This window comes from Oncorhynchus keta, chromosome 35 (assembly GCF_023373465.1).
Source record: "Oncorhynchus keta strain PuntledgeMale-10-30-2019 chromosome 35, Oket_V2, whole genome shotgun sequence".
In the NCBI taxonomy this organism is placed as follows: domain Eukaryota; kingdom Metazoa; phylum Chordata; class Actinopteri; order Salmoniformes; family Salmonidae; genus Oncorhynchus; species Oncorhynchus keta.
The window spans coordinates 59,021,641-59,049,597 of NC_068455.1; the positions used below are offsets into that span (position 1 = coordinate 59,021,641).

At 45.1% G+C, this 27,957-nt stretch overlaps 1 protein-coding gene and 1 long non-coding RNA gene across 4 annotated transcripts; one reads left to right on the forward strand and one right to left on the reverse strand.

The window, feature by feature from the left end:
• The first annotated feature begins 231 nt into the window (after positions 1 to 231).
• trmt10a (tRNA methyltransferase 10A) lies at positions 232 to 27,857 on the forward strand. Of its 3 annotated transcripts, XM_035753092.2 has the most exons (7): positions 24,005 to 24,459; positions 25,195 to 25,363; positions 25,591 to 25,662; positions 25,795 to 25,869; positions 26,608 to 26,757; positions 26,993 to 27,098; positions 27,292 to 27,857. In XM_035753092.2, the coding sequence occupies exons 1-7, from the start codon at positions 24,290 to 24,292 to the stop codon at positions 27,552 to 27,554; spliced, it is 1,005 nt and encodes a 334-aa protein (XP_035608985.1). In that variant the 5' UTR covers positions 24,005 to 24,289; the 3' UTR covers positions 27,555 to 27,857. The 3 variants fall into 3 exon arrangements, 1 of the variants encoding a protein (XP_035608985.1); XR_008093213.1 differs by lacking the exons at positions 24,005 to 24,459; positions 25,591 to 25,662; positions 25,795 to 25,869; ... (1 more) ...; positions 26,993 to 27,098; positions 27,292 to 27,857 and adding exons at positions 232 to 3,431; positions 9,111 to 10,126 and having other exon boundaries at positions 25,195 to 25,343; XR_008093212.1 differs by lacking the exons at positions 24,005 to 24,459; positions 25,591 to 25,662; positions 25,795 to 25,869; ... (1 more) ...; positions 26,993 to 27,098; positions 27,292 to 27,857 and adding exons at positions 245 to 5,611; positions 9,111 to 10,126 and having other exon boundaries at positions 25,195 to 25,343.
• LOC127916022 (uncharacterized) lies at positions 20,558 to 24,832 on the reverse strand. Its single transcript, XR_008093215.1, has 3 exons — positions 24,605 to 24,832; positions 21,790 to 22,492; positions 20,558 to 21,243 (listed from the first exon to the last, which is right to left on the reverse strand). It is a non-coding gene; the product is annotated as an uncharacterized LOC127916022 (long non-coding RNA).
• Positions 27,858 to 27,957: the final 100 nt, after the last annotated feature.

A 27,957-nucleotide genomic window follows, 5' to 3' on the forward strand; every position in this document is an offset into this window, starting at 1 on the left:
GCATAAAAGTGTGATAATACACTTAGGCGTTTACAAGCATTTACATTCAGTTCTAAATCCCTCCCAGTCATTCCCACTGGGCACACACTGGTTGAATCAACGTTGTTTCCACGTAATTTCAATTACGTTGAACCAAGGTGGAATAGACGTTGAATTGACGCCTGTGCCCGGTGGGTTGTTTGCACTTGGGTGGTATGTCTGTGAGACAGCCTTGTCTCCGGTGTGAAACAAAACACGCTGCACATAACCGAGGTTAAAAATAGCCGTTTTAACATTTCGTCACTATTTCTATATTTGTGTATTGTTACGACTATTTGCAACGGGTCCGTCCCATCACACAATGCCTATTCTGTTCATCTCCCAAGTTCAGACTTGGAGTTTGAGCAACTAAAATATCCATTATATAGTAGGCCTATAGCTTAATGTGTTAATTTTGTTCACGCCTGTGGAAGCGCGCACCGGTTCAGAAATAGCTAATCATTTTAGATGCTTTATGCTTCCAGTATGGAATGTCTGTAGTGCCGGCGTGTCCAATGGCATCCGAAGTGACAGTCCGGAGTGCCACTGTTGGCCAGAGGCGCCGCGCACAGCAATACCTCCACTAGGATCCTGTGGTTGATTCTCTGGACATCAGGGAGTGAAGTAGGGAATCCTGGGGACCTCTACCTCTATTGTTTCTTTTCTATCTTATGCCAAATGTAAAATAGACAGCATAAAAGGCGTGCATAATGCAATGGAAACGATGGACACGTCCGACAAAAATCGAATTTACCCAAAGTCCACCGTCGTGTTAAAAAAGCGCATGTCAGATATCACGGATACCACTGGGACGCAAGACGAATCGAAGTACGTTGAATTGAATGATTTACTTGACATAGATACAGACAACACGAACACTGTCACCGGTGAGGGGAGCCAAATGGCGATTGACGAGGGCAACCGTGGCTCGAGAGCAGAAGAGAAAACTTCTGGAGACGGAGACCAGATGAGTAAGGTGACTGATCATATCAACGGCGACAAATTAAAGGAGGATATTAACACAAAGGAGTGTGCCAAGGGCTATCTATCAGGGTTTATTGGAACTGTCTGCTTCTCTGAGGTTCCTAACCTGAATGAAAACATGATGGACTCTCCCGAATCCCCTAGATACGTTGGTAATAGGGAGGTCACCGCGGAGTGGATACCGGAAAAGGACGCGTTTGAGGATGTAGAAAATATGCCAATTGACAATGAAGATTTACAATACACTGACATGTTAAACGGGAAAAATGAGTCGGATGATGATGTGAGCTTGGTGCTGACCGGTGATTGTGAAGATTGCGTGCCTTGCAGTACCGTGGAGGATGAGCCTCATTACATAACCACGCACGAGATCCAGCTCTCCGAGCTTTCAGATCACGATGTCGATAATGATATCGGACAGGAGTGGGATGATAACCAGATCTACTCTTTCGTAGATTATGCTGCTTTTGACGGTGATGGAACGATGGCAGGAAGAGAGAAGAGGGTGAAAAGCAATCAGGGTCAGGCTAATAGCGGTGCGGCAGTCAGCACTAAGCTGGAAAGTGATCTCGGGGACAGGGACAAGTGCGCCATCTCAGATGAAAGTCTGTCAAAGAACCAAAATAATGTTATAGGACAGATCCACCTGTCAATCAAAACGACTTCTCGAGCTATAAATGAGCCTAGCGACGTCCAAGAAAATGAAAATATTACTTATCATGCCAAGCACGCCGGAGACATGAGTCGCTACGTTTTTAGAGGAGCTGGTGATGTAAATACGGAGAATGCCTGTGATAGCGCTAAGTGTTTCATAGCCGCCCCCGGTCGCTTGCACTTTGGCAAGAATTTAAAAGGCAAAGATGTTAACGACTATTCCAGCGGTGCGTCCAGCGCCGTCAGTGAACTTGACGATGCGGATAAGGAAGTGCGCAACTTGACTGCCAGAGCGTTCAAGAGTTTAGCATACCCATATTTTGATGCCATCAATTTCAGTACCTCCAGCGAGTCCTCCGCCTCCGAGCTGGGGTTGAACAGGTGGTCAACTTTTGTTGACCTTAAATATGGCAACATGAACATGTCTCAGGGACGCGAACCAAACACAGGGTCTCATAAAAGTTCCACGTCATCCTCTGAAATTGCTAAGAATAAAGACAATAAAGGATATAAGGGTTTGGCATTGGCTAGTACTAAACCGCCCCCGAACAAGCTCTTTGCATTGAATGGTGCACTTTCTGGTCCCTATAACGCATCTTCTGCAGCAAAGAAACTTGAGCTTATGGGAAAATTTGGGACGGGGCACGGTGGAGTTATCACGCTCACAGAAACATTCAATATTCGTTGTAATGTCAAATCAGGGCTGCCTGGGAGTGAAAGGCGCTCGAAATTTGCACAAAACGTAACAGGATCACGTTCCACAGATGAAGTTACCAGCACCTTGCCAAGCGGCCAGGGGAATGAGGCCAGCAAGCAACCCTGTAATGCAGGGGAAACCATGGAAGGCACACACAAGAAAGCAATATTCGCCTCGAGCCTTCTTAAAAATGTAATTTCTAAGAAAATGCAGTTTGAGCAAGAGCGCAAAATGGAGAGGGGGGAGATACGCGAGTCCTATCACGCTCCATCTCACTGCCTTCTCCGACAAGAGCCTGAAATTGCGCACATGGAGAGGGAGAGGGCTACACCGAAAGAGTCCAATGATTTCCAAAGGCAAAGCCCGAAATACTCAGAGGCGAGTTCTGACTTAACTATTGTTTGTGTCGATGAACTAGGGGACTTAGTGGACACTAGCTCGTGCGATGCCAAGGACGAATGTCGGAGACAAGACACTTTAACTCTTGCACCAGAAACGAATTTAGCGTCGACAAATAAAGTAGAATTCGATACTAAAAAAGGAGCATTCGAAGTGGCCAACAACACACTGCTACGCAGCCAAAATAGCGCATTCAGATCCTGGAGGGACGGTGAGCTAGAGTTTCAAAAGGAACATATCAACGATAAAACTCCGCAGGGGAAACCGTCTTCGTCCAACGACAACCAGGGGGAAACGGACTTGTACACCGATTCAGGCAACAGTGAGCTAACCAAAATGTTACATTTGTTTGTGCCAAGTATCCAACAACTGTCCAATGAGAGAGAAGTTTCAAAGCAGCTGCCGACTATGAATTATTCGACCCGCGCTGCCGCGGATCAAGGAGAGGGAGGAGGTATGAAATTACGCGCCAACAACACCCAATACGTCGCTGGTCCGAGGAGTGTGGTAACATCCAAATCACCCGAAATTAAAATCAGTTTACGGAGTGTAAAAGAAAACAAAAGCGACCCGTTCAACGTTGCAAAGCTGGTGCCTTCCAATATAGGCTGCAACTCAGTCAACCTGAAAAAGGCAGGCGACGAGTCCAGATGTCAAGCGCTCGCCGCAGCGTTGAAGGGTGAGTCCTCCGAAAAAGTACCACACTTCACGGTCAGAGACATACGAGACCACAGGGGCAAGCTGCAAACACATATACACCAAGTTAGAGACGTGCGTAAATTGGTTAAAAGTTCTTATCACTTTGTGTCGTTGGATAATAACGCCACCGCCGGCGACCTTAACTCAGATCAAAAGCTTTTCAAACAGGGGTCTTATCGAAACCCTGCGTCGCTTTCCCCCATAGTAATAAAGTGTCAGTCTGTGAATACCAATACCAATGGGAATGGGATGCAATCTGGAAATCTAATTGGGTATTCTAAATCTAGACTCAACGAGGATTTATTTGAAGTTGACAGGTCATCACCCCAGCAAGAGGGCACCAAAAGCGACTTCCACCAACCGACATGGAGAGCGCCATTATACAATACAAAACAACTGAAAGGTGATTCTTCTGAAGGCCCCATTGGACTTGTAATTGAAACCAGAACAGCTTCTAGAAGACAGGATAAAACACCTGACATTGGTGACAAGACAAAACCTGAGTGTAAAATGTCCAACGTGGGTGCCTTCGAGAAATTACAGGCTGCAGTCAAAACCATGGAGCAGTTGTATGTTTTTGATAGAAATGAGTGGAAGAGGAAATCAGAGCCACACTCCATATTATCAGACAGTCATCTGCTCTCTCTCATATCCAGCGAGGAGCATGGGCCAGAGGAGGAAGGAGTGAATGTGGCCAATACCATGACCGTGCCAACATTTAACATGGACAAGCTCATCCGGAGAGACTCATACCTTAACTCTGACAAATCCCTGCCTGCTACGACCGCCTTGCCCGTTTGCGAAAAGACACCACCCAAACGAGAGGAGAAAGAACCCCTGAAGACTTTTCACATTCCCATCAGCCAGGATGTGCCCAAATCCCTGGCTCAGCTCGGTGGAACACCAATGGGTACCAATAATGTGTTTAATGTCAGCTCCATGGCTTCAGGAAACCCCCCCACAAATAACAATAACAAGGCATCATCACAACCACATGCTGCATCACAATCACCTTACTGCAAAGGCTTCAGCCCAGTGTCTCCTAAACTTCCGGTGTCAGTGAAAATCTCCCAGCAGCTCAGAAAGGCAGAGGAGAGACAGAGAGTGAGACAGAGGGAGAGACAGAGGGAAACGGCCAACAGTATGAAGGCAGACATGCCCTTCCAGTTCAGCAGAGCTTCAGTCGAGCACGAAAACTATCTCACCATCCCCGTCAAGTCTCATGCCACCAGCGTCAAGCAAACCGCTGTGTCCGCTGGCGGTGGATGCGAGAAGACAGCAATTTACACCGTCCCCGCCACTGGCGCCAAGACCCAGATGGCCAGCCCACCCGGTTATTGTGGCGCCAGGAGGCAGGAAGAGACCCGACTTTCCCCACAGAAACGCTCCACCATCGTGATGGAGACGAGAGCCCAGGACACGCCAACTGCCACCATCTACCACATGCCCATGGCTCAGAGCATGGCGTCCACCCAACCACAGATGTACTGCTTTTCCCCAACCATGTCCCCACAAGCCATCCCCCAGATCGACCACTACCAGCGCACCCAGAGAAAGATGCTCTTTGACCCCAGTACAGGGAACTGCTACCTGGTGGACACCCCCGTCCAGCAGGCCACCCGCCGCCTCTTCGACCCCGAAACGGGCCAGTATGTGGACGTGCCCATGTCCCAGCAGCCCATGTCTCCCATGTCCATGTCCATGCCCCAAATGCCGCCCATGCCCATGCCCCAAATACCACCCATGCCCATGCCCATGCCCATCTCACCTTTAGCCCTGAGTCCCGGCTCCTATGGCCCCACCTACATGATCTACCCAGGCTTCATACCCGCCATGCCCAGCACGCCTACCCTGATCCCCACTAGAATGCAGTCGCAGCTCTCCATGCCGTTGGAGCAGGAAGACTCCGGAAACAAAGGCGGTTCCTCCCAGCCAGACTACATGGACATGGAGAGTCCTTACTACATGGCCACAGGGTCTGGGAAGTCTCCCTTGGCTGGAGGCTCCAGTATGGGCCACGTCCAGCAGCAGGGCAGGCCGGGGGTCCAGGGCTTCACCTCCCAGCAGGGACCACGCATCATCGCCCCGCCCTCTTTCGATGGGACCACCATGAGCTTTGTGGTGGAGCACAGGTAAACGGCAGGACCTGTCACATGATACGTAAGTGATTTTTTTGAGTTCTCTATCATATAGTATGGCTGCATTAAGACAGGCAGCCCTTGTTATATTTCTTTCTTCTCACTAATCAGCGTAATTTACATCCTAATTATGACAGTATAATTGACAATCTTAATAATTTGCACACCAATGTATCTTTCCCTACACTATAATGGAGTAAAACATCTATGGATATTGTTCCAGGTGATTGTTGGTGTCAAGTTTTAGGCTATTTTAAGGGAGGATTGATGGGTGACATTTCAGTCCCAAAAAACACAATAATGCTGTTTCAAATGAATAAGTCGGGATCATAGAATAGAAGAACATCTTAACTACAAAAATATGTGTCTAGGCCGAGACGTCTTGTACAAACCAGTTCCACTGTAAACACGTCCTTACGGTTCAAGAGGTACAGTATTTTCCCAGGTGGGAGCCCTTGAACCAGTTAATTAACATATACATTTTATTTATTTATTTATCCATTATTTTACCAGGTAAGTTGACTTAGAACACGTTCTCATTTGCAGCAACGACCTGGGGAATAGTTACAGGGGAGAGGAGGGGGATGAATGAGCCAATTGTAAACTGGGGATTATTAGGTGACCGTGATGGTTTGAGGGCCATCACTGCAGCTAATAACGTGTGTAGACAGGGACAGAAGGTGTTGCAGGTGACCTGAAGCCCAGTGTTTATGAGCCTGTTGGCATTCTGCAACAGTTATTTATTCCAGTAAAGGGAATAAAAAGGTGGTAACCCACACCTGAGTAACGCAACTCTAGCATGCACAACCTTTTGAACTTTAACCTCTTTCCAGACCTGGTATCAAAACAGCTCTGTTTAAAACAAGTGACATTAACCACCTGCTATTTTTAGGCATGCTGTTTGGGATGAAGGATATAGTTCTATTCGGCTAAGGAAAGCCCATTTCACCTGCAGACATGCCTCTCTTGCAGTGTTTCTCAACTCCGGTCCTAGGTTGCACACTTGTATGCTAGCTCTGCTCAAGCATGCCTGATTCAACCGCTGAACTCAACACCAGGCCCTTTATATGTTGAATCAGGTGTGCTTGAACTTGGCTGGAACATGTGCAACCTTGGGAGTGGGATGTTCAAGGGACAGAGTTAAGAAACACTGTTTACCCACATCTCAAAGTATACTAGCTGCTTCCAGTAACATAATTATGTGTCATATTAAAGCTATCGAGGATAATATCAGGGATAGGAGACCTGGGCTGGCCCAGAGGGGCATTGGTTGGTGTTTGCTGGGGAAGGGGAAGAGGCGTGGCCAGGCCAGCATAGCTAGGGGGCCGGGGGAGGGAGGGAAAGGTCAGTGCGATGCAAGGCACTTGTTGTGCTGATACAGGGGTAGGCCAGCTGCTGCTGGTAATCAAGGCTCTTGGCTGTGGCAACGCAGGGCTGCAACGGCGTCAACCTTTTTATAGGACACAGTCACGCAGAAGGGAAAAAGTGAGAAGTGGACCATCATCTCCGGCACTCAGCCATTACATAAACAAATCATGGGCACATACAGTACCAGCAGGGACGCAAGCACAGCAGACAATTAGATTGGGACTTCCCCTACCCAACTAAAAAGTTTTATACCAAGTACACTACATGGCCAAAGTACACTACATGGCCAGCCTTTCATATTAGGGGATTCGGCTATTTCAGCCAAACCCATTGCTGACATGTGTATAAAATCGAGCACACCACCATGCAATCTCCATAGACAAACATGGGCAGTAGACTGGCCGTACTGAAAAGCTCAGTGATTTTTAACGTGGCACCGTCATAGGATGCCACCGTTCCAACAAGTCAGTTCATCAAATTTCTGCCCTGCTGGAGCTGGCCCAGTCAACTGTAGTGCTGTTTGTGTAGTGGTCCTTCTGTGGCTCAGTTGGTAGAGCATGGTGCTTGTAACGCCAGGGTAGTGGGTTCGATTCCCGGGACCACCCATACGTAGAATGTATGCACACATGACTGTAAGTCGCTTTGGATAAAAGCGTCAGCTAAATGGCATATATTATTATTATTATTATTATAAGTGAAGTGGAAACTTCTTGGAGCAACAACGGCACAGACGCGAAGTGGTAGGCCACACAAGCTCACAGAATGGGACTGCCGAATGCTGAAGCAGGTAAAAATCGTCTGTCCTTGGTTGCAACACTCACTACCGAGTTTCAAACTGCCTTTGGAAGCAACGCCAGCACAAGAACTGTTCTTCGGGAGCTTCATGAAATGGGTTTCCATGGCCGAGCAGCCGCACAAGCCTAAGATCACCATGCGCAATGACAAGTGTCGACGGACGTGGTGTACAGCTCGCCGCCATTGGACTCTGGAGAAGTGGAAACGCCTTCTCTGGAGTGATCATCTGGCAGTCCGACTGACGAATCTGAGTTTGGCGGATGCCAGGAAAACGCTACCTGTCCCAATGCATAGTGCTAAATGTAAAGTTTTGTGGAGGAGGAATAATGGTCTGGGGCTGTTTTTCATGGTCCGGGCTAGGCCCCTTAGTTCCAGTGAAGGGAAATCTTAACGCTACAGCATACAATTACATTCTAGGCGATTCTGTGATTCCAACTTTGGCAACAGTTTGGGGAAGGCCCTTTCCTATTTTAGCATGAAATGCCCCCGGGCACAAAGTGAGGTCCATACTGAAATTGTCGAGATCGGTGTGGAACAACTTGACTGGCCTGCACAGAGCCATGACCTCAACACCACCGAACACCTTTGCGATGAATTGGAAAGCTGACTGCGAGCCAGGTCTAATCACCCAACATCAGTGCCCAACCTCACTAATTCTCTTGCAACTGAATGGAAACAAGTTCCCACAGCAATGTTCCAACATCTAGTGGAAAGCCTTCCCAACAGAGTGGAGGCTGTTATAGCAACGAAGGAGGGACCATCTCCATATTAATGCCCATGATTTTGGAATTAGATGTTCGACAAGCAGGTGTCCACATACCCCTTGGTTATGGTTATAATACAAGGGCTATTAATGTTAATTGCAGAAAAATGTTATGTTGTAATTCCTGCAGTTCATTGTTTTTTTGGGGGGAATACTTTATTTGAAGGATATTTATTTCCATACATGCCACATTAATTTGTAGCAGTAAATAAGCATGAATCTTTAGGTACACTCTTAAAAAAGGGTTCCAAAAGGGTTCTTTGGCTGTCCCCATAGGAGAACTCTTTTTAGTTCCAGGTAAAACCCTTTTGGGTTCCATGTAGAACCCACTGTGGAAAGGGTTTTACATGGAACCCAAAAGGATTCTACCTGGAACCAAAAATGGTTCTTCAAAGGGTTATCCTATGGGGACAGCTGAAGAACCCTTTTAGGTTCTAGATAGTACCTTTTTTTCTTCAACTAAAGTGTTAACATTTTATGTAGGAACCATGACAAGTTTCCAGTTTCCTAATCCTAATCTCCCATTGTCTTGTGTTCTGTTTCCCATAAAGGAGTGAATTTTGACCTGCCCTGACGTGTTCTGTTTCCCACATAGGAGTGACTTTTGACGTGTCCTGATGTGTTCTGGGCCCTCCAGTGCCACTAACCCTACCGTCTGGACTATTTGGTTCAGGGGCATCACGGTTCTTGGTCATCAATGCCGGTCGTCATGGTCATCACGGTTCTTGGTCATCAATGCCGGTCGTCATGGTCATCACGGTTCTTGGTCATCAATGCCGGTCGTCATGGTCATCACGGTTCTTGGTCATCTCAACCGACAGGATTGTTATTGCCTCACCTTTCTGAAGTAGGCTACCACTCTATCCCCCTTTCTTTTCTTAACAACTCTGTGTTACATTTGGGAGTTTGGCAGAAATGTTTACTAGTTAATGTAGTTTTTTACCATGTGCTGTATATTTTATTTACATGTTTGATTTTTGGGTCATTTTGATTTGGTATTGCAATACTCATGCAATGCAATATAACCTCATGCAATCGTTCTCACAGGCATTGTCATGATACATCATTTTAATCTGTACATTGAATGAATAATAGTAATCATGTATTTTCACATAAGAAGAGCATGATTGTCAAACCCACCCTCCATTGGTTATTAATAAGATTAGGCTCCAAATCCATTCTTGTGGGACCCCCAGCACTGCCCCTTTGATCTAGCCCAGCATTAACACACCTGTGCCAACAAATCAAGGGTTGAGGAGTTAAATCAGGTGTGTAAGTGCTGAGCTAAAAATAAGTGCTCTCTGAGAGGTTCCTAGGAATGGATTGGGAAACATGTTGTCGGCATTTTCTTTGTCGCATTCTCCACACTAGAGGTCTATGTTCTAAAATGCACAACTTCCGGAAGGGTGCAGGTTGTCCCATTTATTTCTTTAGCAAGTACATGAGGCATGACAGCACACTTGGACAGCACACTTGAACTAAAGTCCTCAGGAGAATGGAAGAGGGCTTATATCTCTCTTTGTATCTTTGTTGACCTTGATCTGATCCTGTACTTGGCTTCCTCCCTTCTCTCTGTTACGGTGCCACCTGCTGTTTGCTTTCTCCCTGTTGGTGAGTTCAGTTCAGTACAGTATAATCTTGTATTGTTTTAATTGGTTAAAAAAAACGATATGTTGCCAACAATATTAGCACTAAAAACAATTATGGTGGACATTCTATTTCCTTTCTGAACCTTGTTATTATTTCACTATTGAAAATCAAATCAAATCAAATTGTATTTGTCACATACACATGGTTAGCGGATGTTAATGCGAGTGTAGCGAAATGCTTGTGCTTCTAGTTCCGACAATGCAGTAATAACCAACAAGTAATCTAACTAACAATTCCTAAACTACTGTCTTATACGCAGTGTAAGGGGATAAAGAATATGTACATAAGGATATATGAATGAGTGATGGTACAGAGCAGCATAGGCAAGATACAGTAGATGGTATCGAGTACAGTATATACATATGAGATGAGTATGTAAACAAAGTGGCATAGTTAAAGTAATGAGCGCTTGTCTTGAATACACATTATGCAATATGTGGTTTGGTTTGATATACTTCTGCTAAAATTGGTATTTGTTGTTGCCTGTTTATCTTGGGTATTGTTATTACTGCAATGTCATTAAGTGTTGACAATTTTGCCCTGTCACATTTAGGTGCTCTTAATGCAGGTAGCAAGCACTGTGAGTAAGAGGTGACATGTTTAGACATTTCATAAGGTTTCATAAAAACACAACTGAAGATTTGCAGTGTGGAAAGTATTCTTGATGTTTTTATAGTAACATGGATACAGTAATCTCACATTTATGAGTTGAAGTCTGTTTTATGAGTTGATGGGGCTTTCGCTGTATTTGAAAAATATGTTTTCTTTCCAGACCCCCTATACAATATGTGCAAACATATTTGTTTTATATTGATGTGTACAGCAAACCACATGCTTTCGGAACTGCTGGCCAGTCCATCCATCTCCCTTCATAAGTATGTTTTGGGATTGATGTTTGATATTTTTAAAGGTCCAAAAATAAACAAAAATAGCTGCTTAGCAAAGAGCAATTTCTTAATAAATAATTTTGCTAGGACTGTCTGGGAGTGGTCTGAGTGGGGAGGGGAAAATTGAAAACTAGCTGTTATTGACAGAGAGGTTAGGAACTCTCTTTTTTATTTGTCTATTATTAACAGATTTACAGCCTGGTGACATCACCAGGCAGGCCATAACTCCATGCCACCAAAACAGGCTGACATTTCAGGCGGTCTTTTCAAACATCTCTTACACTAAAAGAGCACGATCATCATTTTCACAATTTCACAGTATTATTCAAAACCTAGTGTGGAAATATAGAAAATCACAGGCAAATCACATTTTTGCCTGCACTGGGCCTTTAAAGTAACTGTCTAGTGAAAATCAAATTGAATGACTATGTTTTGTTGTTGACTTATCCAATACTCGTATTTGTGGCCAAAGCTGCAATTGGAGAAAAAAACACTATAAACTTGTATCTCAAACATACCTTTTAAAGAGGAGGATGATGTCACCTTCCTGGGGAGAATGAGCTGTCCAATCTGCGGTCAACTCGCATTAATATTTTTAATGAGCGGTATATGACCACACCATTCTGTAGTTGGGGTACGCCCACACCATTCCAACACAGAAAAACATACTTAATTACCTTTTTTTTTTAATGGAAAACTATTTCACTCGTATTGTAATTCATAATTGGTCATATTTCATCGAAATTTGGAAACACTGGACAGTTACTTTAATGCAGGATAATACACTTACACTATTTACTTCCATAATTTCACCTGTTTTCATCAATCATACAGATCTTCGTGAAAAAAATATATTTGCAGCAGTGGGTTGTTTCAGGGTTGCTAGGGATGGAATTTTTGTAATCCACTACATTTGATGAGTATTGCTGCAGAATTTTTAAAAAAATCTTTGAGGCATCATTGTGAAAGGGGTATACTAAATATTGGACAGAAGGACTAAAGAATGTTGTGAGGGTATGAGCAAGTCTAAAAATAATGGTTGAAGGGAGGAAGAGAAAGCGAGTGAATGTCTTTTAGATATTGAGGTCTCTCCTTACCTCTGACAATATGGATGGACCTAACGGAAAAGAAAATATAGATGTTTTGTGAAACAGCAAAGGAATTTAATATGCCTCTACTGGCCACAGGAAGTGTAGAAAACTAGCAGTTGAAGGAAACAAACAGACTTCTTTATGGTGTAAAATATATTGCTACTGCGAATGAATGTGTTTTTGCAAGCAAATGTACATTGAGACTTGTTTAATAAATTTGAAATACTTTTCCAGAACTTGGTCTCCTTTTCTTATTTGTTCCAGTGGTGGAAAAGGTACCCAATTCCCATAATTGATGTCACGCTGATATAAAGGATTTGGAGACAGGCGCAGGAATACATCATCTGGGTTTTTAATACACCCAAAAAACAAACATGTCTACAAAACACTGGGATGTACCCAAACAAAAGAGCGAGAGTAAACTTCCTAGAACGACACCGGCGGAGACCCGTAATACACAACGCACAAAAACACGCACCACCGGCTGAAACAACGCATAGGTACTCACACGACCAACGGCCATGGGAACAATAATGGACAGCCGAATGGGGGAACAATAATGGACAGCCGAATGGGGAAACAATAATGGACAGCCGAATGGGGGAACAATAATGGACAGCCGAATGGGGGAACAATAATGGACAGCCGAATGGGGAAACAATAATGGACAGCTGAATGGGGGAACAATAATGGACAGCCGAATGGGGGAACAATAATGGACAGCCGAATGGGCGAACAATAATGGACAGCCGAATGGGGGAACAATAATTGACAGCCGAATGGGGGAACAATAATTGACAGCCGAATGGGGGAACAATAATGGACAGCCGAATGGGGAAACAATAATGGACAGCCGAATGGGGAAACAATAATGGACAGCCGAATGGGGGAACAATAATGGACAGCCGAATGGGGGAACAATAATGGACAGCCGAATGGGGAAACAATAATGGACAGCCGAATGGGGGAACAATAATGGACAGCCGAATGGGGGAACAATAATGGACAGCCGAATGGGCGAACAATAATGGACAGCCGAATGGGGGAACAATAATTGACAGCCGAATGGGGGAACAATAATTGACAGCCGAATGGGGGAACAATAATGGACAGCCGAATGGGGAAACAATAATTGACAGCCGAATGGGGGAACAATAATTGACAGCCGAATGGGGGAACAATAATGGACAGCCGAATGGGGGAACAATAATTGACAGCCGAATGGGGGAACAATAATGGACAGCCGAATGGGGGAACAATAATGGACAGCCGAATGGGGGAACAATAATGGACAGCCGAATGGGGGAACAATAATGGACAGCCGAATGGGGGAACAATAATGGACAGCCGAATGGGCGAACAATAATGGACAGCCGAATGGGGGAAACAAAGGGAACATAAAAACAATTACTAATCAAGGAAATGGGCACCAGGTGTGCATAACGACACAGTTTCGGAGGGATCCATGACACTTGATTAAAAGATAAGTTACCTTAACAGAAAATGACTCAAGTAAAAGTGAAAGTCTCCCCAAGAATTTGGTTTTAAATATGCTTAAGTATAAAAAGTAAAGTAAAAATCTTTTCAAATTCCTTATATTAAGCAAACCAATTTTCTTGTTTTTGTAATTTACGGATAGCCAGGGCACACTCCAACACTAAGACATCATTTACAAACTATGCATTTGTGTTTAGTGAGTCCGCCAAATGAGAGGCAGTAGGGATGACCAGGGATGTTCTCTTGATAAGTATGTGAATTGGACCATTTGTCAGGGAAAATGTATGGAGGAAAATGTATGGAGGTAAAAGTACATTATTTTCTTTAAGAATGTAGTGAAGAAAAAGTAAAAGTTGTCAAAAATAGTAAAGTAAAGTACAGATGCCCAACAAAAACTGCTTAAATTGTAATTTGTAGTTTTATACTTAGACCTCAGTAAATGGTATGTGTTCCTGTTATTCAGTATGTGTTTATGCGTTCTGGAAAGCCATTCACGAGAGAGTGAGTCAAGGTCCAGTAATGGGTGACTGATGAGGTGGACCTTGAACTTTAAGTGAAAGAGCATCATCATGTTAATCTGTGTATCTAGGTGTTCATTGAGAAAGATGATACTCTTTCTGGATTCATTTCAAAAGGCCACTAAAGCTAACAAGTTCACACTAGTGGTCCTATGTGGCTCATTTGGTACGAATGTGGCACTAGCAATGCCAGGGTTGAGGGTTTGATTCCTGCTGGGGTCACACATACAACCCTAAAATAAGGGCCAGCTTGCCCTATATGCAGACCACACACTATGCATAGGGCCCCTGATGAAAAACAAACAAAACAGTTTCAATGTTGAGAAAACACAAGGTGCACTTTTGAAATATTGTAGTGCATCAGCAGTTTTCCTTCTTATGTCAGTCACAGACAGACCGAGCCACGAAGCATAGAGATGAACTAACGTAATCGCGAGTCATGTTTTGGACCCATATGAAAATCTGCTTGTTGCATGGGTTGTGAGGTTGAGGGGGCCCAATAAAACCTCACTTGGCACCCCCGAACAGATAGAGCCGGACTAAAATGTATGCACTCAAGTCCCAAAACATCTGCTATATGGCATATATTATTGGGACTGGAAAACCCCCCCCACAGAGTTTTGCACTTATTCAAAGTGCACTTATCAGGAGTCGAATGTATATCATTACTTCACACAAAATTAAAACATGAATGAGCAGTGCTCAAACACAATGAATGAGAAATACTTTTGGACAAATGGAAGGAGAGTATTTTCTGGAAGGTATATTTTTAAAGTATCAACAACAGAAGTCAGACCATTCTCTCATTACCCTGAGAGACATTACAAAACAAACCAGGACTTCCTGTGTCTAAAACTGTGAAAACAACATACTTTGAACAGCAGACCTGCGAGTTTCCGACAATAATCTGCACCGTTTAATCATTACATCATCATTAAATCAAATCAAACTTTATTGACATAGAATGTTTTACAAACGTAAATGCATTACACATATTCATCTACAATCCACTGCAAGAATGATTCAGAGTTGCCTTGCTTTCCTAATAGTGTTGTCTACATCACATCCCTCCTTTTAATTCCCGATCCTCTGACAGAAGATCACCGTGGCTCCATTTTCTTAATTTTTTCCCTTTGTGGACGTTATCCACATGCTTCAGCAGAAGTGCCTTCTGTCTGAATCCTGTACCACAGACCAATCAGCCATACTCTCCTGTGTCGGTCCCAATATGTTCAGCTAGGTGTCCCTTCTCATAGATGCTATTCCCGCAGTCATCACAGCTCAACGGTTTCTCTCTTGTGTGAGTCAGTTCGTGCGTGGTTAGGTTCGACTTCACGTTGAAGCTTTCCCCGCAGTCCCCCACACCTAATTGGTTCTCTCCAGTGTGATCCTTCATGTGCTGGGTCAGATGTCTTTTGAGTTTAAAAGTCTTGCCGGAAGAGTTTCTCCACACGAGAGAGTCTGACATGGGTCTTCAGTTGACAGGTTGGAGTTGTAGCATTTTTTTTTGCAGAAGAGGCATGTGCTGGGTCTGTTCTTGGCGAGAGTCAAATGCTTTTGTAGGTCAGTTTTCAGAGCAAATGTTCCTCCACAGTCACAGCAGTAGTGAGTTTAAAAAAAATGTGTTGCTGGGTTTGCAATGGTGTTTCTCCATTGGTGGGTTGGGATCCAATGATAGGCTGCTGGTAAGTCCTACTTGGTTATTGCTTACAGCTGAGCTGTGGCTGGAAGCATTATTTTGATTACCTGGAGGGTTACATGACAAGTACATTAGAGTGTCTAGGTTGAGAAACAGACGCCTCACATGTCCTCAACTGGCAGCAATAGTACCCACAAAACACATCTCAACGTCAACAGTGAAGAGGTGACTCCGGGACGCTGGCCTTCTAGGCAGAGTTGCAAAGAAAAAGCCATATCTCAGACTGGCCAATAAAAAGAAAAGATTAAGATGGGCAAAAGAACAGACACTGGACAGAGGAACTCTGCCTAGAAGGACAGCATCTTCACTGTTGACGTTGTGACTGGCGTTTTGCGGGAACTATTTAATGAAGCTGACAGTTGAGGACTTATCCATTGTTGCTAAACTGTGTTCAGTCAAATTTAGAGTACAACTCTGTTACCAGAAACTATTATAAAAAAATGAAGTATTCTGCTATTAGAATTACAATAAAAAAATATTGCTCTTCAGTGAAGTGCTGCCAATTGTATTGTTGGAAACCATTATCCAGGAAACTTAGTTCAAAACTTTATGTAAATTGTAACATGTTTCTTGAACACCAGTGATTCTAATCGCAAGAATAACTGTGTTACCTGGACATGGCAAATCAATGAACTAATTAAACACTGTTATTGGCTAATATGCCTCTCAATTTCCAGTCGACCATGGCAAGGAAAAAGTTAATATGCAGTGTAGATATACCGACGGCTAGCAACTTGCTGTTTGGGGTTTTAGGCTGGGTTTCTGTACAGCACTTTGTGACATCAGCTGATGTAAGAAGGGCTTTATGAATACATCTGATTGATTGATCCGCCTGGATAATCTCCTGCATGCCTGTCATCGCCCATCCCGGGGGTTCGGGTCTCTCCCAGGAACCTCCAGCAAGACTGATTCCATGGAGGTGCGCACGACGCACCTTCCCCCAGAGGAACGTCAACGCAGCTGTCAACAGGGTTTCTGCTCTTACTGCTGGGAGTCGGACAACCCCTGGAACACCTGTCCCAAAAGGAGAACCAGACGAGGAAGCGACAGGCCCGATGAGCGCTCCTGTACCTTCCCAGGTAGGAGTGGACGTGGCTTGCTCCTCTCAGTCCTGCCCTAGTGGACTCAGGTTCTGCAGGCAATTTCCTAGACCGGTCAGTGGCCTTATCGTTACGCATTCCTCTAGGTCCTTTACAACCCCCTATCCAAGTCCATGCCCCAGACAACCGTACCCTAGGAACAGGACTAGTGTGCCAGACCACGATTCCCATTTCCCTCACAGTTGCTCACAACCACCATGAACGCACTTTCCTCATCTTAGACTCTCCTGCACACCCCGTAGATTTAGGTTCCCCCTGGTTACAGTTGCATAACCCCAGGATATCGTGGACAGAGAGGTGGTTGTTGGGTTGGTTGCAAGTGTATCAGTGGAGGTGTCTCTCTGTGTCTATCTGTGCCACCTCCGTGGAAAGTCCGGATCAGGCCACCAACGTCCCTATTCCGGTGGAATACCGGGACCTTCAGGTGGCTTTTTCGAAAACTCGTGCCACGTGCCTGACCCTTCATCGCCCATGGGACTGTACTATCGACCTACTGCCTGGTTCTACCCTCCCGCGGGGGCACATCTACCCTCTCTCGCATGCAGAGACCAAAGCCATGGAGGTCTACGTCCAGAAGGCGCTGGCCCAAGGATTCCTCAGTTCGTCCACCTCTCCTGCCGCCTCCAGCTTCTTTTTCATGAATAAGAAAGACAGAGGTCCCCAGCCCTGTATCGATTACCGGACACTGAATAAGGCAACTGTTCAATTAATTTATCCCCTGCCTCTCATACACACTGTGATCAAACAGATGCACGGTGCTCAGTACTTTACCAAATTGGATTTACACAGTGCCTACAACCTGGTGCGCATCAGAAAGGGGGATGAATGGAAGACCGCCTTCAGCACCAGCACCGGGCACTATGAATACAGGGTAATGCCCTACGGCCTGACAAATGCACCCTCTGTGTTTCAATCCCTCATTAACAAGGTATTTCGAGACATGTTGGGCCGCTGTGTAGTGGTGTAAATAGACAACATCTTGGTGTACTCCACTACATGCGAGCAGCATGACTCATGTCAGGTCTATGTTGAAGTGAAGGTGGAAGCCTCCGAGGTTGGAGTAGGGGCTGTTCTCTCCCAACACACTGGATCGTCGCCTAAACTCCATCCATGCGCCTATTACTCATGGAAGCTGTCTCTCGAGGAGTGGAATTATGACTTGGGGGATAAAGAGTTGCTGGCCGTCAAGAAGGCGCTGAAAACATGGCGGCACTGGCTGAAGGGTGCTCAACACCCATTCCTTATTTGGACGGCCCACCTGAACCTAGAGTACATTCGAGCAGCGAAGAGGCTGAACACGTGTCAGTCCAGGTGGGCCCTATTTTTCACCAGGTTTGACTTTACCCTCTCCTACCGACTGGGATCTAACAACGTCAAGGCCGATGCGTTGTTCCGGGTGCATGACACAAAGGATTGGAGGGAGAAAGTGACACCCATTATTCTCCTGTCCTGCATTGTGGCTCTTGTTGTGTGGAATGTGGACACGGACATCTGTTGAGCCCTGCGACAGGAGCTCTCACCTGCCCACTGTCTCGAGGGGCGTACCTCTTATGTTCGGGACCATGGGGACCTCGCCTGGACACACACAACACCTGTGTTGGGGCACCCGGGTATAGCCATTTCTATCGACTGTCTCTCCGTCAAGTAGTGGTGGCCCACCTTGGCCCAGGACTTCCGGGTTTATGTCACTTCCTGCTCCACCTGCGCATAGAGCAAGACACTGAGACACCTCCCCTATGGAAAACTCCACCTGCTGCCGGTTCCACAATGACCCTGGTCCCATCCCTCCGTGGACTTTGTCACAGACCTTCCCCCCTCGGAGGGGCACACCCCCATCCTGGTCGTTGTGGACCAGTTTTCCAATGCCTGTTGTTTGATTCCTCTGTCTGGTCTCCCTAAGGCCATGCAGACCGCAGAGGCATTACAGATCCCGGAGGACATCGTGTCTGACCGTGGTTCTCAGTTCACCTCCCGTGTCTGGAAGGCCTTCATGGAACGACTGGGGGTCACATTCAGCATCACCTCCTGGTACCATCCCCAATCAAATAGGCAGGTGGAAAGGGTAAATCAGGAACTGGGTAGGTACCTTCATAGTTACTGTCAGGACCAGCCGGGGGAGTGCCTTGGGCAGAATACGGACAAAACTCCCTCCGCCACTCCTTCACTAACCTCAAACCCTTTCAGTGTGTTCTAAGCTCTCAGCCGGCCCTGGCACCAGAGTCAGATCGAGGCTCCTGTGGTGGACGATTGGTTCCGGCGCCCCGAGGAGGTATGGAACATAGTGCACACCTGTCTCCAGCGTGTCGTCCTCCGGCAGAAGGTGCAGGCTGATCGTCACCGCAGTGTGGCCCCTGTCTTTCACCCCGGTGGCAGGGTCTGGCTTTCTACGAAGGACCTGTCCCTCCATCTGCCCTGCCGGAAGCTGAGCCCACGGTTTGTGGGGCCATTCAAAGTCCTGCGGAGAGTCAATGAGGTGATTGTACAGATTACAGCTGCTGGACCCCATGATGCACCTCCACCTCCCTTGGACGTCGAGGGGGCCCCGGTCTACTCTATCCACAGCCTGTTAGACTCACGGCATCGTGGGGGGTCTCTCCAGTGCCTTGTCGACTGGGAGGTGTACGGTCCCGAAGAGCGGTGCTGGGTTCCAGCGCGGGACGTCCTGGACCGTTCTCTCAGTCGGGACTTCCCCTGGCGTTTTCCCGACTGACCCGCACTGTGTCTCCGGGTGTCACGATCGTTGTCAAGGAAATGACCGGACCAAGGTGCAGCGTGGTAAGCGTACATTCTTTTATTTTAAATGTCGCCAACAAAACAATAAATAACAAAATGAACGCGAAGCTCTGTAAGGCTATACATGCCACTAACAAAGACAACAACCCATAAATGAGAAAAGGAAAAAGGCTGCCTAAGTATGATTCCCAATCAGAGACAACGATAGACAGCTGTCCCTGATTGAGAATCATACCCGGCCAAAAACAAAGAACCAGAAAGCATAGACTTTCCCACCCGAGTCACACCCTGACCAAACAAACATAGAGAATAAAAGGATCTCTACGGTCAGGGCGTGACACCGGGGTTGTCCCCAAGGTTGGCGGCACCCCGCTGCTGAAGCAAACGCCCACTCATCAACCCCGGACTTGTCTCGTCATCATTACACACACCTTGTTCCAATACCCACTCTATCACTGTATATATACTCCCTCTGTCATTTGTCTTTGTCGGTCATTGTAAATGTTGCCTGTTTTCCTGAGAGGAATCTCTCCTACTATTTCCTGAGTACTTTATTATTTTGCACTTTGGGTTTCGTCCCACTTTTATATAGTGCTTTAAAAACTCAGTAGTTCTATACCTGCGACTGCCTCCTGCCTACTCCTCTTTACACTTGTGACAGCATTCAAACCAAATCTAACTTTATTTACATAGAATGTTTCAATTATTTATTTTTCTGCTTCATCACACATCCATTCCATTCTGAAACCCACAGCATGAATGATCCAGAGTTGCTTTGCTTTCCTAAGAGCATTGTATCTAGAGTTGAAGCATTGCCTTCATCAGGCATGCATCCAGGCAAAAAGGCCACAAATACTGCACCACCTGTTGTGGTCCTGAATTTATCTACTGTCCTTTTATTGATGGAGCTTTAACATCAAACGTTTACAGTCCACCTGTCCTCACTGGTCAAAATGCAGTCAACAGTGGGCACAAGCCCAGCACAGAATGCCACATACTATATAAGCCCTATAAAGAAAATAAATAAACAAGGTATGCAAGCCACTCTGGATATGGAATGCTTGTCATCTAACGACAATGACTGTTTATGAAGCGGAACATTCCAGCTTTCACTAAGGAAGTAAGATTGTAAGATCAAAGAAACAGGTGATACCAAACCGGCCTCTTTTTTTTACTATTTCTAGACAGACATATTCAGAGAGAGTATAGCACACTGTAAAGGTCCAGACAAGTTGTGTAAGGGTATTGAGACTTGTCTATGAAATAATTGTCTATGAAAGCTATAGATGGCCGTTGAAGTGTGTTCAATTAGACCATGTTATGGTAGGTGACTTTTGTCATCTCATTTTATGCCCGACAGACCTGATCCAGCAGCATTTGTGTATCGCGGCTAATCCCAGGTGGAGGAAGGTCACAGACAGGGTTGTGGCCAGACTTCGGAAGGATCAAATTGATGTGGAAGAGACACTTTAATCCCAGTTGGCCAGCAACACATTCCAGACATACTGACAGAGGACATTTCCCTTCTCCCGAGGTCCCTCCCTCCAGTCTCCCTGTTTGGAAATGAAAATATTACTTTATGGATTTTACTTCTATTGCTACAATCTATAGTCTACATCAGATTATATAGGCTATACATGTATGTCTTCCAGATTAACAAAGACAGAAGCAAGTATAGCATAACTGTTTAAACAATGCACAATCCAGAAGCACTACAGAACATTTTAAATAAAAGCATTTGTTTAATACATTTTTTAAATAAAACATAGTACCACACACATTGTTTCCTCTGGAGAAATGTCTGGCATTTCCGCCCCAAAGCTTTCCCTGGTTGCCACTAATCTTGCTCAACTAAAATGTCATCACAATTTTTTAAGTCACTCTCAAAATGGTAGGGTTACGAGGTAGGGTTACGTTTTACCCCAAGTTACCCTACAATTGACCCGTGTTGGATATAGCTCCAATCTTCCATATGCACTAACAGCAAATTACAGAGCAGTAACATGCTTAACCATGAAGCTACTAAAAACTCTGGGTTTAAAATGGTACAGGCCACACATATGTAGGAGTTATAATAATGCTCTTGTGGATTTACAGACCTGGCAAGGAGACACTCTACAGGAATACATTGCGCACTCTGACTCCTCGGGGGAGGGCCGCAGCCCGACAAAGGCTGACAGAGAGTAGGTACCATCGTTGTTTTTATGGTGACTGTAGTAAGTGATATTCTCCAGCTACTCAGGCCATTGACCACTACTGGTCTCCTTGAATAGGTGGTCAAGAATACACGGGGAGGCTCTGAGGGTGAAACACGAAAGACGGGCAATATTATGGAGAGGTTAGTGAGGTATCATTTAATAGTGTCTGTCGTGTGATTATGTGAAGTTGTGAACCTTTACGTATACTTCTGCAAGTAAAGTATTGTACTCTTCCTGATTTGACTGAATTGAAAACTGAATTTACCCCAACACGGTGAGCTACACCCCTCACACCCCCAGAGGTCCCACCCATGACAAGCAGGGCAATGTCCAGGCTACCACTGAGTAGGGGTACGCGGATGGAACACACCTACGTCCCCTCACTGCTCACACTGGTAACGGACACAGTCAGGGAGGCATCACCCCTGGCAATGCCCTTTACTGCCACCCCGCTGCCCTCTGTCTGCCCTGAGCTGCTGGAGTAGCTGAACAGATTGGTTCGGTACCCGCCGTGCCGCTGTAGATGCCACTCCACTGTGAGGTGAGGGGCCTTGTGGTCCGTGTCAAACTGACAGTGCAGGGTCGGCTCCTTCTGCAGGCCCACCTACACAGACGGAGAGCGGTTCATATAAGCACCATAACAGCTACACAGAGACAGGGGCTACAGGGAGTGTGGGGAAGGTATTAGGCAAATGATTAGAATTTTAGCAACCAGGAAATGCCAGAGCGATTTCTGCATATTGCACCTTTAACTTGTAGATCTTTTTTGTTTGAAAACCCAGAGCCATATAATCATACTAACGGCTCTGGGTAAACCCTAATGCAAAAAAACACAGCGTGATAGGTAGGTAAACCCAATTCATGAAAAGAAAACTGGGTAAACTGAGTTTACCCTCCATTACTAAGCTATGTCTCCTGAGTTGCCAAACTGCACCACAGCATCTCTGTAGATGCCTTTAGTTTCAATGTGTCCCTCAGCATTTGTCCATACATTCTCATCCGTCAGTTGACAGGGCAGCAATTGAACCTGTAGGAATCCAGGCACATCTGGACATAAGGGTGTGAAAACAGACAGGGATGAAAGTTAACATTAATGGTGAAATAAAATAATAATAATAACAATAACAGAAAATATTTAAGTAATTTACCTGCATCTGGAATTAAACAGAGAGGAATAGGGAAGAGTTTCATGTTTCAGAAATGTCAGATATCACTTATATCTCATTTCAACTGAAACAAGTTCAACTTGTTTTATAAGTTGAAGAAGAACTGTCACTTTAATTTCTATGATCACAATTTTGTGATTGTGTAGATTGGCTGTAAAAAGTTGTGTGTGTCAACTGTAGGGGTGCCCATGTTGCTGGGGATCGGAAGTGTCTGGTGCGAGAGAGGCAGGCTAGGTGACCAGAATCAGAGTCATGCAGAAGGTGTCATATGCTGAGGTAGTGAGGAAAGTAGAGGAGGATGGGTCAAGGGTGAGGGATCCTGAGAGGATCCCTGTGAGAAGTAGATCTGTTCCAGCACAGAGGGATAGGCCAATGAGTGATATATGCATCAGTAAGGTTGGCTTCTTAGCATTCAGAGAAATGGAACTGCAGAAATGGAACTCAAATCACAGAAAATAGATGTTGTGGTGGCAGCTGCAGAGAAGTACTTGGGTGTATGAGATTTGACTTCAAAAGTTCCTGGCTGTGTTGAGTGGTGGTGTCTCATCTCCCCAGGCCATTGGCATGGTGCAGGAGAAGATGTGGTCCTTCTGTAGCTCAGTTGGTAGAGCATGGTGCTTGTAACGCCAGGGTAGTGGGTTCGATTCCCGGGACCACCCATACGTAGAATGTATGCACACATGACTGTAAGTCGCTTTGGATAAAAGTGTCTGCTAAATGGCATTTTTTAAAAACAATTATTTTTTTAAAAAGATATTGTCAAAGTAGTGGAACGAGGTAGTGTGTTTCTGATGAGTGTAGGGTTAGTTGGAAGGGTTTTTAAAATTTCCCCTTTTCCTATTTTGTATCACAAGGTATAATGGCTTTATACTATAGTCCAGTTGGGGGCGGTAATGCAACAAATTAGATGCCAACCTCCGTTAAACCCCACCTCAGAAGAATAAGGTGTTTGCTGATGACGACACACTGTGCGACAACGAAAAAGCTACATGTGGAATGGCCAGACTGACAGGGAATATTTTGCCAATTTGTTCGGTTCTTAGATGGTACTTTTCGATTAAAAACAATAGTTAGCTAATGTGTGTGTGAATTATTATATGCATGAGGTTGGTAAGCTTTACTTTTCCGTAGTACGTGCGTATATTTGAACACAAGCTAGCTAGTAGTTACAACCAGGCAGCTTGGTCGAAGACACTCAGCATTCAGTTTACAACAGAATAAAAAATACACATCAAATGTCCAGCGACACTGTCAAAGACTTGACACCGTCCCGGGAGAACAATGTTGACACGGAGAATAAGGATGAACATATCGGTAATAACGGAGGAACAGAGATTCTCTCAAAAAACCAGAGGAAGAAGCTTTTGAGGCATCAGAAATGGGAGGAGGAAAGGAACCGTCGCAAGTCAGTAACATTAGCTTGTTTGCCTGGAAACCCGACGTTGAATTGCATTGAAGTCTACGTCGGGCAGAATTTAGCTTTTGAATCAGAAAGGTTTCTTCTCACGACCTCTTTACAAGCCTTTAATACAATTAAATTGTTACTTTACCGGTTGTCTGTGCGGTTGATGCTTTTGCAGGTAGGAATGTACAATTAAATCAACTTTTCAAAGATTTCTCTCTCCGGAAGCATGACACAAGATTAAAATACAAATGCATGCACGCCACGCATTTATACCTCAGTGATGCATACTTGCTGAGCATCCTGCACATGTTTACATGGTTCTGCTTACGCTTTAGTGGATAGTCATCTGAATTCACTACCAGCGCTTTGATAAGGTGATTTTATTTATACTTTCCTGTGGATATATTGTCTCACATTCCTACTGTCAAAAGAACCAATAGTTGTAACAACTGGTAGAGTATGTTTTTATTTTAATTCAGCATACTGGCTTGTAGAGGTTGAGAGAGGAAAGTTTATTGATCCTGACACTTTGTGCCGACATAGAATTCAATGCAATTCAACATCTGGTTTCCAGGCAAGTAGCCAGTTAACTAGCAAGTTGTACCTTGAAGAATGCCCACATGTTAAATTGTAATGTTGTTGATATCCGAAAGCAGAAAGCACCATTTTGTGTATGATTATCATGTCGTGTATTGTCTTAACTTTTAATGTTCTGTTTGACTGTGTGCTTCACAGGCAGAAGCGGAAGGAGAAGAGGCAGAAGAGGAGCCTTGAGAGGAAGACCCAGGGGGAGGAGGGAGGGGAGTTTGTGGCTGGCCGGAAGCGTTTGAGGAAAGAGGTGAAGCCCAGCAGCCCCCTGAGACTGGTGATAGACTGCAGCTTCGACAACCTCATGATGTTTAAGGTAGCAAGACTGTCAGGGCCCCCGTGGTCAGTAGGGCACAACGTTGTGGAATGTTCAGATATAAATATACTGTGTAGAACAAACATTAATCTCAGACATGTAGAGTAACGAATCACGGCAGTTCTATTCATGGCATTTCTATCTGACTGCAACGTTCCGTGTACATAGAAGATGGCACAGTATTGAACCCTGTGTTTGGTGCTTTATGTATCGTTTCCCCTGTGAAGGATGTTAGGAAGCTCCATAAGCAAATCCAGAGATGCTATGCGGTGAACAGACGAGCGGTGCACCCTGTTCAGGTGAGTCTACCTGCCCCACAGGACCCCCTGCATCATCATCGGTTGCAGAATCATCCATCAACCACGACTGAACTCACGTGATTCAAGACTCATTCATCTTAGTGCTGTATTTTCTCTCTCTTCATCTCCCAGTTTTATCTAACCAGCCTTGGTGGACAGCTGAAGCAAAACATGGATAAGACCGATGAAGGATGGGTTAACTGGAAGGTGAGTGTACCCTGTCTGTTAGTTTGGATGCGCACTGCCAATGCATGTTGAAATGACTAATGGAAATAGTTAGGGGGGGTGTTTTTCAGAGAGGCACTGAGCGTGTTACACTTTGTTTGAGAAGATAGGAAATTACTTGAGGGGTATGCATACATATGGGGAGTAGTGTCTTGTGGGGGTTTCCATATTTAAAGCTCTGGTGAAAGGTAGGCAAGACTCTTGTCTGGTGGAACAAGACTGGTGCAACGGTCTACGCTACTGCATCTCAGTGCTAGAATCGTCACTACAGACCCTGGTTCGATTCCAGGTTGTATCACAACTGGCCATGATTGGGAGTCCCATAGGGTGGCACACAATTGGCCCAGCGTCGTTAGGGTTTGGCCCGGGTTAGGCCGTCATTGTAAATAAGAATTTGTTCTTAACTGACTTGCCAGGTTAAATGAAGGTTAAATCAAATAAAAAATAGATGTTTTGAGCTGGGTGCAAATGGATACATTAACAAGTCAACACCTCTCCCAAACACTTGCCAACACTTTCCATCAGATGCCAACCATATTACCCATTAAATATCCCACTACTTAGGGATGCAATCTGAGTGGTTCAAGACGGCTGCAAGTGAAGAAGGAAGAGTAATATGTCATTAAGCCGTGGGTGTTGTGTAGGTTAGGAGGTGGCAACTTACATTAACACCTGGTACCTTTTTGTTTGTATGTATGTGTGTGTGTCTGTCCTGGGCAGGATATAACGGTGAAAGCAGAGGCGTACCACGAGGTGGTGGCCAAGGAGCAGCTGGTTTACCTGACCTCTGACTCTCCCAACGTTCTGACGGAGCTGGACGATACCAAGGCCTACGTCATCGGAGGCCTGGTGGATCACAACCACCACAAGGTCAGGACTACAGAATGACCTAGAAGATTAATTTATGGTCTATTGAGTATTGTTTTTAACTCAACATGTTGGGTATGTTAAGCATCAAGTCAAGACAACCAATTCCAAATCCCCCCCCTACCCCTAGACACTTCACCTCAATCTGGGCCATTGAAATAAGAGCCCTCGTCAGGTCCCATTTATTTATGTCAGTCGTTGGTAAGCATTATGTTTGACCTTTTACCTTGTCCTGTAGGGTATCACCTTTGAGCGGGCTCAGGAGCTGGGGATCGACCACGCACAGCTCCCGCTGAACAGCTTCGTCAAGATGAACAGCCGCAAAGTGCTGGCGGTCAACCACGGTGAGGAACTATCCTAATGATTTACACCTCAAGATAGGAAACCACCTCCATTTACCGTAGCCTGTTCATGTAGTGTGTAGCATTGACAGACTTGTGAAATTTGAATAAAAACACGAGTGGTATGTGATAAGGGTTTTTAATATTCAATTCTTAATTTATTATTGTGTTTGTGTGTGCATGTTCCCTGCCACAGTGTTTGAGATCATGCTGGTGTACTTGGAGAAGAGGGATTGGCAGGAGGCCTTCTTCACTGTCCTGCCTCTAAGGAAAGGGGCCATTCCCCTGGGCCAAGAGGGAACAGCGACAGAAGAGAAGGAGGAAGAGGAGGATTCTGACAGAGACTCGGACACAGCAGAGACAGTCATACAGAACACACAGGACCAACAGGAGAAAGGACAGGGAGGACAGGACACACTGCAGTTGAAAGATGCTCCCAAAGAGCAGACTGCAGCATAGCCCCAGATGCTACCATGTTCTTCTGGGTCTTAATATGAATTGTTATCTGTTGCAAAATGGTTGATTTAGTGAATTGCGAGTTTGAGTTATTTTTGATTGCAGAATTATAGTAATTTTTAGTCCGTTTTTTATCAGATTTCTGTTGATTTATGCTTTTTTTATGGAAGATATTTGACTTGGAGTGCATATATTAAGTGAACAACTCACACACTTGCAGATCTATGTTATACCTTTTGACCTGTTATTGGTGCTCTGTAGCAAGTCTAATGCTTTTCATTAAATTAAACCAGTTTGATTGACTTACACAGACTGATATTACTGGTATAACATTGGGTCTCTGAATGAAAAATTAACCTACATACACCTATGTGCAAGTAAAGTTGCCTGGTAATTCATCCAAGCA